This window comes from Ptychodera flava, chromosome 21, assembly GCF_041260155.1.
Source record: "Ptychodera flava strain L36383 chromosome 21, AS_Pfla_20210202, whole genome shotgun sequence".
In the NCBI taxonomy this organism is placed as follows: domain Eukaryota; kingdom Metazoa; phylum Hemichordata; class Enteropneusta; family Ptychoderidae; genus Ptychodera; species Ptychodera flava.
In genome coordinates this window covers 25,548,521-25,561,115 of record NC_091948.1, presented here as the reverse complement: position 1 = coordinate 25,561,115, position 12,595 = coordinate 25,548,521, and the positions used below count along the sequence as shown (strand labels likewise).

The 12,595-nt window shown below is 37.6% G+C and overlaps 1 protein-coding gene across 1 annotated transcript in view; it reads left to right on the top strand.

The window, feature by feature from the left end:
• The window catches only part of LOC139121840 (chondroitin sulfate synthase 1-like), a 57,302-nt gene extending 47,047 nt beyond the window's left edge, over positions 1 to 10,255 (top strand). The window contains exon 2 of the mRNA XM_070687057.1: positions 7,072 to 10,255. Within this exon, the coding sequence (XP_070543158.1) occupies positions 7,072 to 8,625 (1,554 nt within the window). The 3' untranslated portion in view covers positions 8,626 to 10,255. The remainder of the gene's footprint in view (positions 1 to 7,071) is intronic.
• The last annotated feature ends 2,340 nt before the right edge of the window (positions 10,256 to 12,595 follow it).

The window sequence follows — 12,595 nt, the reverse complement described above, 5'->3', positions numbered from 1 at the left end:
GTAATTAACATCAAAATCTTTATTCAAAAATCTTTGTTCATATTGCATGTATATCAGAAATCCTAGGCTCATTAACTTAGAGGGCTCATTTCCATTCAACTGTATTTTTCTCTTCATACTGCAAACATGTTTGTCAATTAGTTTGTATCACCAGCCCAGGTTGGTTACTCTTTATAAGGCCCTGTTTTTGCTTTGAAGTATGTTGTACTGTTTGCAATGTAAATGAAAAGTGAAAATTAGAACATACTGGTACATAGAAAATCCTCATTATCATTGGAATTACATCTGCATGTTTAAAATTACGGTTTGATTAAATTATGAACATTTTTCAAACTTACGTTAATATACAGGTGATCTCTGTCGCAAAATGCTTTGATGAATATTCCAACAGAAAGGGTACATGTATTTTCAGTCATTGCGCAAGTGTCAGTTTTGGTTAAAAATTTTGAAGTCCTCTAATGATGTGTTTTCACATAAGAAATCAATTTATCGGCAAAAACGTGTTGATGAAAGGAAATACGACAGAAAAGTGCTGATAATAGTTTGTTAAGCAGATTTATGCATGAACAATCCAATAAATCATTCTAAAATTTGATAATTATGCTTTTTTTTTGCAAAAAGTAAATACTGAGAATTGCCTCACAGAGTACATTGTGCATTCTTTCAACAGAAATGTAGCGTAGGCATTCATCAAATATCAATCAAGCCTTGATGTTGATACAGAATGGTAGCGTGGGACCTCATTCTGTTGTGAATACACAACATTCTTATCATCTGGCACAGTGAAACCAAGAGCCTTGAAATATGCACGGTATCCTCAGCCTGGACATTTTGTACAAACACTGTCATCAGATTCTAATTACAGTTATGCAGCCACTATGATTGCAAAAGTGCCGAGCAATTTGTGTATCAGAAAAAATATTCCAAATTGTGTACATCACTTAGTCTATCACCAAACAAGTTCATCTGCCTGAGAAGAGAGTTTCTGATTATAAAGGGTAGAAAAATGCTGAGCAAAGACATCAGTGTTCTAATATTATAAAAAATTAATGGCTGTCTGTGATCAGTAGTGCATTTGATATTTCCAATTATTCTTTTCGGATCGTCTAATGCTCTATATCCTAAATAAACATTATTAATCTGAAGTTATATTAAAGCCCCTTTAGCTGTATCGTTTTGCAATTACTTACCAAAAAATATCATCTTATCTCAAGAGAGATGTTTTTGAATCCTGTTACTAATGTCATTTGTCTTTGAAAATGTCAATATTCCAATTTGTGGTACTGGAGTTAGCTGATTAATTTCACACACTTATAAGTATATACATGCGGTTTCCATATTTGAGTGAAAATATAAGTTGTGCGTTTGTCGACGATGTTTGAACAGTATTCTTTGGCCTCTCTTTGGTAAGCATATTTACATAAGTTGTATTTGATTTCAAACCATCTTATTGAAAAAATGGCAAAAGGATACAACCAGTAGGGCTTTTACGAGTATTCTTTGGGTGTGCGAACTGACAGTGACATATTTTCAATGCAGAATATTCAACAGTCTAAAATCATATGCTTTTCATTTCCAGCAATGCAGTATGTGAAACTTGTCTTTGAATATTTTATGGTTCAATATCACATCCTGATTTCATTTATAATTTATTAAAGCCTCATGAAATTTTCAAACATTGGTATAAATAACCAAGGATTGGATCTCATCTGTCACACTGTGCTTTTGAAGTACTGAGAGAATGAAAAAGAAAATCTCTGACAGATCATAATTGGAAAATTGAAGTCCCTGAGATCTTGTATTCAGTCATATCAAAGCTCAGCTTTCAATTTATAAAGTTTGCAGAAAAATTAGAGGTGAGCAGCTCATTTTGAAAGTACAATTGTGTAAGGATTGGAGGTGTACATATGCATACATTCAGAGATAATAAAAGACAACCAGTAACAATGATGTGGCCGGATAGAAATTTACATTTACACACTTAAAAGATCACAAGATGCAGACATTTTCTTAATTATAGCAAAAAATTTATCACTTCTGAGTTGTTAAATTCAAAAGAACAGGAGCTGTACATGTACTTTCAATGAGATTTTCATAACATATACTCTATATTAGGCAAGTACAGGTTGGTGGAAAAAGTGGTATGCTGTCTAGGCAAAACCCTCAGCACACAATGTGTTATTACTCAATGTTTCTAAATTTGAGCAGATGTACTAGGTAGGTTTGCTTTCATGCTGATTGATCTATTGTAAGGGAATCTTCAAAGAGTAAGCATAAAGATGGGCCAAGGCATATGATAATTAGCTTACCATATGAGTACTTCGGCTCCCTACCTAACTTTAAGAAGAATGCAGTTGACAGACACTTGATATACAAATCATACAATTTACTAGGCCCATTGAATTGCAAACTACACTGAAAATTTCGTATGGTAGTCTGTTATCAATTTCTTACTCTCAGCCCGTATAATGTAGGTCAAATATTAACCATTTTTATCAAAATGATATTTTAAACAATAAGGATAAGGAAACTTCAAGATATGTTTTCTCACAATGTTTTCTCACAATCATGGATGAACTGATGACAGCATTTTTGAAAATGTTTGCGATAGAGCAGAGAGAGAACGAACTTTGATCTTTATGTGATTTAAAGTGACATTGTCTTTTTGTAACAAATATTAAATATATTTTAATATCAATGTTCAATATTTGACTTTGCAATTATGCATGAATTTTACAAAATCAATAAAAAACATTGTTTTTTAATGGAGTGTGCATTGGGATGGCCCAGTGAATGTTAAGTCCAGGATCCCGCCAATCAATGGTTTGTCTCTGAGCAGGCATTTGTGTAATCTGAGTTAGGGAGCACAGATTGTCTGAATTAATTTTAAATCCATAGAGTACATTTATCTGGTACAATGTAGTTGAATGTGCATTGCAAAAGTATCAAACAGACTGATACCACACCTTTGGAGTACATCCACTCAAAAATCAGAAATACAGAAGACATCAAATGGTGGATCGATTGTTTAAATAGAGTCACTGTCTGCTTTTCCCTCAACATCGCTTCGTCTCTCCCAGATTTGGGGTTCAGATATTGACTCTAGGTTTCAAAATAAGATTTATAAAAAAGGTCACAAAAAGAGACTACAATGTTGTTGATTTGTTGGTAATGGAACGTTGCTTGCCACTGTTTGCAGACAAACCAATGTTGGTGCTTGTCATGCTCGCAAAACTGATGATATAGTAAATGCATATCATAGCCTCTCTGCTGGCTGCACACAATTGCTGGTGTAGCCTGGCTCAGCACAAGCCTACAGCTACACCGTGCACCCAGTGACAATGCATAGCTGGGGAAGGGCTATGGGAGAGTCTACAGATGTTTCATTCAGTTTGCCAGCATAGTGGTCAACTACACATAAAACCAATGAAAACCAATTTGATAATACCAATGTGTGGTTATGAAAAGGTTTAATAGAATGTTTCAAGAATGGCCGGTATCAAATTATGTCTAGACTAGCTGTGCAGACGTGCAAGGAGGAAAGCTGTGAATGAAATACTGTAATGATGTAATTTGAACCTGTGAACCGCTGTGATGGTTTATTAAAGAACTACAGAAGAGAGGTTGACATGAACTTCAAGGAAACGCAAAGTTTAGCAATTTGGCATTTTGAGAGATAATCCGCGCATTACAGAAGCTATCCAATGTAAACATTTCACAAGAAATGAGAAATCTGAAGACTGTCTAGCAGGCTCTTGTGGCCACCAAGTGGTCATCAAAGACAGAAAGCAAGGACAAGGAGCTGAGTGTCAGTCTTGCCATCCAATCTTAGAACTTTGAAAACTCTTTTAGAAGACCTATCAGGTTGTCCAGTGGAACACAGTATGGTTTTCATTCACACCACTGCAAGGTCACCTCATTTATAAAGAGGGGTGACCTCTTGCCCCCTCAGTGAATTCTCTTCACATTGTAGTGACCTTCTCTGGTTTACAGCAGCTCTTTTAAAATGATCACTTACAATTTCTTATCAACATTTGCCATTGGAATGGTAGATTCAAACATGATTTTGCAGACAGAAACATAGGCTGTGACTGCATCTGTTTGAAAGCGTGTCTTTTTGTGCATTTGAAGAATAGCTTGCTTTAATATTGGTATCAATATTTTATGTATGCCTATTAAGATATCACAGTTTGTGTTGCCGTGGTGTTTTGCAGCGCATGTTTTGCAATGCAATGTGTTATCACACATGGACTAGTGCACACATCACAAATACACTGTAGACTTTCAACTCGTGGCTGTGATGAAAAATGCTGAAGAATTCGAACTGCTGATGGAGCATGCACAGTAGAAGAAAATATTGCCGACTTTCTGTAACTTTGATGTATTCTCCATTTAATATTTGTGTCCAATAGCATTGATTGCGATTTCAGGTTTCAAATTGTTACTAAATATAGCTGCATGTGTGCGACGTCAGACAATGCTGCCTAAAATTCGGACAAATTTTGTTGTTGCATGCGTGGCTGTTGTTGCGGCTTGTAGTCTGAGTCATAAATTCATATGAATTAGTGTGACTTTTAGTAGCCATTCTAACACCAGCAGGTTTTATTTTCATTGTTTATGCAGAAAATGCAGACAAATATTTATTTATGCATATTAATGAGACAAAAAATTACATCATTTGCAATCAGCGCTACCTTTAGAATAGAGTTTCTTGTCCTGCTACCAAAATCATATCAAGTGTGCTAAAGTATTGGACTGATCAATGGTTGGTTGTATGTTAATTGTTATCTCCAATGTTATTATTGACAGCTGGTCAGGACTGGAACAATAAAATTGCATAATTAATGTACATAAATCATTGTGTTGGTAATACTTATACCAGGGAAGAGAATGAAAATTGGTTTTGTTTTTTAGGCACAGTCTCTTGATACCATGATATCCTCCATGGAAGTATAAATAATATTTCATACATATTGTGTAAAGAGAGTGTGTGCTCTTTGCACACTTTTCTTTCACATTGTCTTTCAGCTAAAATATGTCAGTTACATGGTAAAAATACTATTGTATCCTTCCAATAAATGTGATTTCTTTGTAGTAGAAAAACTTTTCAAGAAATTTCAAAGCAATAATACGAGGGGGTCCATAGACCCTCCAAAAAACTATGGTGGGTCATACTATTTTGTAAAAAATTCAGGCAAGGAGATTGTGAGTGCTATTTATACTCCCACCATCCAGATAAAACTCAGCTTGTTTTGCATTGTTCCCCTCAGCACCACTCCCAAAAACACCGAGGACCCCTTGTAGATGTTACAGCCATTTGTTCAGATAATACCTATTCTTGTAATCTATACCTTGAACAGCAGGATTCACATGTCTACATGCAGTTGAGTTACATCATGTTACTTTATTTGTTTTGTTTTTACAACATCAGAAAACAACATCATCGACAGTTTACTCCCTGTAGCCAGTTTCCCCTTGCAAATATTGCCTAAGGCACTTTGATTTGCTGATTGAACGTGACAGCCTTGCGTTTATGGTGTTGGGTCAGTGTACGCTACGGCAAGTGTGTAGGTGTAGAGGGAAATGAACCCGGGCTTTCTCATTTCTGCTTCATGAGATATGAGACAAGATCTAATAACTGTGAATCACATGCATGTTTGTTTGACATGCCCATGTTACATATTGTATTAAGTGTATTGAAGCAACAACTTCAAGCCTGCAGACAAGCACACAGCAAATTATATACAGTTCGTGACATACAGCATCATCTGATGAGCAGGTGCTTGTATACAGAATGAATTACACCTGAAGTAAAATTTACAGATGCACAGTTGAACCAGGGTAGGAGTTCTTGCTGTTAATACATCATCGTATATACATATATTAAAGTAAGATGTGTGATTCCAAGTCATAGATACATGTATATCCAGTTTAAGTTCGATTTCTGTACGGATTCAGTCAACCAAATCCGGTGAATCAGAAGCAATATTTTTAGCCATCATTTGTTTGTCATGTTTTGCATGATACAACCTTGCTTGCCTGGAGACAGCCTTGCAAGATGTATGTGTTACATTTACTGTCTTGTGTTGTACAGTTTTAGTACCTTACTGTGTTTAGGCTGAAATATTGAAGGTCTGTCTTTAAGAGATTTATTCCTGACGAGTGCAACCCAGTTATCAGAGCCCTGGATTGTTTGCTTTCCCCTGAAGCGTAATAATCTCAATCCAAAAAGGAAATTTGCAGGATGGAAAGAGCTAATGACCTGTGATGAGTGATGTAAATGTAGTCATCACGAAGCACACACACACTGATAAAACCTGTGGTTCTTGTGTATCCAGGATGTTGCTTCCAAGGGTAACTTATGAACACCTAAAGCGCACAGAGAATACAATTCAAACGAATATGATTACTATGTGCTTTGTATGCTGAGAACACTGTAAAAGACATTGTGTATGCTTTGCAGAAAGTGTGTTCTGATTCTGCTTGTGTGAGTGTGTATGTGTGTATGTGTCTGTCTGTGTGTGTGTGTCTCTGTCTGTGTACATATGCATGTATGTGTGTATCTTTATATATATATATATATATATATATATATATATATATATATATATATATATATATATTCCCGCATTGTCTGATCCTGACATGCGCACTTGTTTTTGTTTGAAATGCGCACATTGTTTTTGTTTTAGTAAATAGAGCCTGATGAAGGTGTGCTAGCCACATCGAAACGTTGCTCATCAAAATTTACTCTTGGGATTGGAAGTAAGGTCAATCTTAGAACAACCTGCCGTTCTACAGATCTTTTCGTCTATATATATATATATATATATATATATATATATATATATATATATATATATATATATATATATATATATATATATATATATATATATATACCGTATGTATCTAAACATATCCATCTAAGTCTATCTGTGTTCAATGATGCTATGAATTACATGTCCCGTCATCTGTGATTCCAACCGCTTTATGTGCTGAAATGTCATGAAAAGTCTGTTTCTAGCATTTGTTGTTGAAATTTCATGATTTTTTGCTTTTGTATTTCAGATGCAACAGCTGTTTTACCACAAGTACTTTGTCAAAGATGCCTTCATCGGAAACATCCACACTTCTGAGGTCCACCAAGCCGTCACCCTCCATCCCATCAAAAATATCCCCTACTTCTATCGGATGCATTCGTACTTAGAAAGTCAGAAAATTGCTGATTTACAACTCAAAACTCTCAGGACACTTAGAGAAATCAGAGAAATGAACCAGTTACTTAAAATACCTACAATCGACCAAAAGAAAGAGAGTGTGGAGCTTGGACTCAATCCAGATCTGATGCGATTCGTCCCGAGCTCACACAACGATGTCATAATGTGGGATTTTTTTACAAAGTATATGTACTCTTGGCAGAGTGACAACCCGAGGGCAGGACTGAGTAAAAATTTACAGGCTGCCATGGACAGCACCGTTATGCAGATCATGGAAATGATCAATATGAATGCCTTATCCCGAGGAAGGACTATTGATTTCCAGGAGATACTCTACGGATACCAAAGGCTGAATCCTCAGCTGGGCGTGGATTATGTCCTGGATCTGCTGCTCTTGTACAGGAGGCATAAAGGCAAGAAGCGCAATGTCCCCGTCAGAAGGCATGCTTACCTGCACCAATCGTTCGGTAAGATTGAATTTCAGGAGGAGATCGAGGAAAAACCGGTCTTGAAGTTACCGAGTAATAAAATGAGGACTCCAAAGCCACTGGTGAAGTTCAGAAATGCGGCCGCCGACAAAGGCGCACAGTGGAATACGCTCAGCAGATATTCAAAGCATACAATACATTTTGTTCTGCCCCTGGCCGGCAGATTTGAAACTTTCAAGAGATTCATGGAGAACATAGAGAGGGCATGCCTCATTACAAAAGAGGACGTGAAACTTGTCATTGTTTTATTCAAGACTGCAAATAATGACCAGTCATTAGAAATAGTGAAACTAATCGCTGTTTATCAACAGAAATATCCGCATACAGAGCTGCGCATTGTCAATGCCGTCGGAGAGTTTTCCCGGGGATTGGCGCTAGAGTTGGGTGCATCCCAGTTTCCAGGGGATGCGCTGATGTTTTTCGTGGATGTGGATATGTACTTTACAGCAGGGTTCCTCAATCGGTGCCGGCAGAACACCAAACAGGGTCAACAGGTTTACTATCCGGAAGTTTTCAGCCAGTTTGAACCAAAAGTTGTGTATCCACGGAAACGTTCCACGTCCAACATCATCATTAATAAGGAATCGGGAATAATCCGGAGTTACGGATTCGGGATTGTGTGCGCGTACAACGGGGATGTGAGCCACGTTGGCGGCATGGACGCATCCATCGTTGGATGGGGTATGGAGGATGTGGACCTCTACAACAAGTTTATCAAAAGCAATATTACAGTGTTCAGAGCACCAGATGTTGGACTGGTACACATCTACCACGAAATACTCTGTGACCCAAATCTTGACCCCAAACAGTATCAAATGTGCCTGGGATCACGAGCTTCTATTTACGGCAGTGCCAGCCAGCTGTCAGATATCCTTCAGAAGTCTAAACATCAAAATAATGGCAACACCAAGAGGTGAGAGGGTGCAACTTCACGACAAACTGCAAAGATGTTGTGAACTTGTCCAAGATTGTGAATACAGAGAGTTTATTCATGGAAGATGCTGATCCAAGTGTTATACGCCATACAATATTGCAACCCTAGATTTGTAGATGCTCACTCAATTCATAAAATGTGCTCCGTTTTCACTCAAGACATTATTTCTTATTATGTACTTTCTCTGCCTCAAGCATGAAAGACTTAAATCCATCCATGCTGCTAGTCAATTTACGTTGTACTAGCTCAGAAAATTATTTACCTCATTGCTCTCATGATGAGGCAGGACTCTAGATGAATTGAGAGGAGATCTGTCAAACGACCATAAAAACCCCAATACATTCTGAAATAGTTGAGATGGACTAAAAAATATACTGCCAGAGCCAGAGTTGCATCACAAGTGGAGAGAAATCTTTTTTGTTGGTATATATTTGATGATTTCTTTTACATAACTACATAGAAAGACACAAGCCTGTTTCTATTCACAATTTGTGTCATCCTTATGAGAGTATACGTACCATGAATGAATATTATTGCTAAATACTACATATTAGAATGCTGCCTTAGGGATAAACTTAGCAAATACACATGCAATGGTCAGTATAAAATCTACTCGGTTGAATTTCAACCTCTTTTTTTCAAAATGGCAGAGTCGAATTAACTACTCCACAAGTATCCCTTTATCAAGATCCACGATATTTCGTAGAGATTGTCTTATGCAGTCAGTCAACAGCAAGATTAGGTAACTTGTAACAGTCCTTCTCCCATCAACTCTGATGCACTGCTTCTGAAAAGCATTGTGATTATCCTGTTACGAAGTTAATGTATTCCAAATATTAACTGATCAGCTGTCAATCCCCTCCCATATATTTCTTCTTTACATTCTTGCCTATAAACTATTTTTGATGACACAGTTGAGATGTTTTGTTGTAAAACCAAACATTTGGATGTTTGATAAGGTGGACCAGGTGTAATGATGTGCGGTGATCAACTGAAAAATTCTACCATCTCAGGAGTAATATGAATTGAACCTTCTGTTGTATGGTTTACTAGTATCAAAGTGAATGCTACTGACAGTGACCTTTGACCTTCCCCTATCTCAAAAGTGAGATCCCCCTGTTAATGTGTATCAAAATTTTACCTTGCCCTGGAGAGAGACAAAAGAATAATAGGTCTAAATTACATAATACTTCTGTTTATTGTTCAGGGAGGGCAGCAAATTATACCTCTACTGGTTCTTGTGATCTGTTGACCAGGGTTATAACACAGCACCCCTATACCCCACCCTACCTCCCCGCCCTTACTTACTCCCTCAGCCATTTTCTGTTGACCTATATACCTAGTCTGTGAAGCCTGACGGCGTCATTCATGATGCGAACGACCTCATTTTTTTGCGCTGTGGTCGTCAGTACCCTGGTAATTAGACATGTAATGAATTGAATGGTCAGAGATGAACGGTGAAAAGGGAAGCCAAGCAGGGAGATAGGACAGCCTATCAAAGACAGCCAGCCATGCATGCATGACGGTGATGTTGTCTTCAGCTGAACTGTGTTGCAACCGCTGATTTAACAGAAAACCACCTTCCATTCTTGCCTATCAAGCATGAAAAACCGGCACACAGTCCATGTAGCCGACAATGAGATGCAAATGATATGCGGTCAAGGTCTCCTCAACTAACTTTCAGCTGGTTCTTCACTTTCTACTATTTTTTTAGTATTTTTTACAAAGGCACAGACTTATTCTACCTGCAACTTAAAACTGATAGTGATTTTGTAGCTCATTCTTTATTTTTTTTCATAGTTTTTGGTAGCCGGTAACACACACTTCGTGTTCGTGTCGGCTACATGGACAATCTGCCGAAAAACCCAAGAGTAGTAGCATGTATCACTGACCCCATTTCAAGCCCATAAATCCTAAAATTTGTGCCAATGACATTTCCCACATAAATTTATTTTGTTAAGTAGGGCTTTTGGGTGACACAGATTTTTGACTAGACAAGACCCTTGCTTTAACCTTTTGAAGAGCCAAAATATTGACATTCTTAAAATAGTTTATGGTGAAACATTTGACACAACGCAGCATGTACTAATGCCTGCTCAGTTCCGTCTGTGCTGTCATCACTTCTGATACTGATGTGTTTTGTGGAAACCCAGGTATAGGTTTCTTTTCGGCGAATTCAAGAGATGTTTAAAAAGTCTCTGAAAAGTGGCCTGGACTAGGTTTTTACAGACAGCAAACACCAAGGCATCTTTAATTGAAAGAAACAAGGTGAAGTTTGTTACAAAGACATGATCTTCTTGGTTGAGGGAGCACTCCTCTTTTCAGAAACACTGAAGCAGTGCCAGCCAATATGCAGGTCATGAACCTCCTGCAGAATGCAGAGTTCATGACCTCTGTATTGATCTTTGACCCTCCATGATTGTCAAACCCCAGCGGTTTACAGAACATCCACAGCAGGCTGATACAGGGTTTGACTGTGGTTTGACTGTAGCGGTGTGCTTTACTGTGGCACAGAAAAATGCAGTAATGAGAGTCCACTTTACTCAATCACCATAATGTGATGTTCAGTGTAGATTTGTAACCTAAGTAAAGCAGCCATGAGATAACTTGAACTTAAATAATGCAAAATGTCTGATCCCTGCCGAGATAATGATGCTTCTGGTACGGTTACAGTAAATTTACAAAATCAGATTTCCTCCGACACAGTGAGCAGACAGTACCATGATACATCTGAAAAGTCAATTATCAGAGAAGTTCTGTCCTCAAGTGATACACGTCTCCTGTCTCTGTCCTCCCCAACCCCTTCAGCAAAGAATGTGCCACCAGTATGCATGGATTTGCATCTGACTTGGAAAAGAAAGATACACTGGCAGAATTAGCAGTATAGCTCTTCGAGTGTATGTCACAAGTGTTTTCTGTGTTTCTGTATCAAGAAGCTTGGACCAAAATCTCCCAAACACTTGCAGGTACAATCATATTTAATAAGTAACCTCTGTGTATTGTCATGCAAATTTTGGTTGAGTTTATTCATTGGTATCTACTTATTTTAATGAAACCCTGTGTATATATGTGTGTGTATTTGGCCAAAAGCCAAATCTCTGGCCATACACATAGGGCTTCAACTTAATCATGTACAATTCAGTGCCTTTCAACTTTCCAATATGCCAATTGTGTCTACTAGAGTTTTGTATCAAATGAATGAATTTTCCGTTCTCTAGCCTTCATACCCGTGTGGATACTTCTACTACTCAGAAAGGACATGAAACATCATGATTTCCACAACCATTGTCACCATCAAGAATTTGAAGTTCTCGGGTTGTTAATCTGCATAGGGACCATATCTGTAATTGTTCTTGTCCCAGCCATACAGTACATGTACTTCTTCCCAAAGTATGTTGAAATGTGAATTATCAGCTTCTCAAACACAACACATAGTGTACTGTATATGCAGAGTTCTTCTCTGGAATGAAATTCATTTGTTGTCAGTAACTTGGATATTGCACAAGTACAGACTGTGATGTCAAGTTGAACTTGGATATTGCACATGTACAGACTGTGATTTCAAAGTGAACTTGGATATTGCACAATTACAGACTGTGATGTCAAGTTGAACTTGGATATTGCGCTTATACTGACTGTATTGTCCAGTTAAACATAATTTTTTGAGAAGTAGAAGAAATTGTATTGTATAAAAGGAACAAGAATACTGGAAAACACATCAAATGGTTACAGTTAATGGAGCTTTGCCAGATTTGATAAACACCAAGAAATGAGCCAGTAAAGTGTACTGATTGACGATACCAGCTCTGATCCCTCTTCTGTCTGAAGTGTCATCTGGCAGGACTGTGTATAATGTTACTTATTCTGTGAGACCAGGGAGGCAATGGCTATAATGCAGCTTTGATCTTCAAATGAAATCACTTATAGGTCGTTATGGGAGAAATTCATAGCCA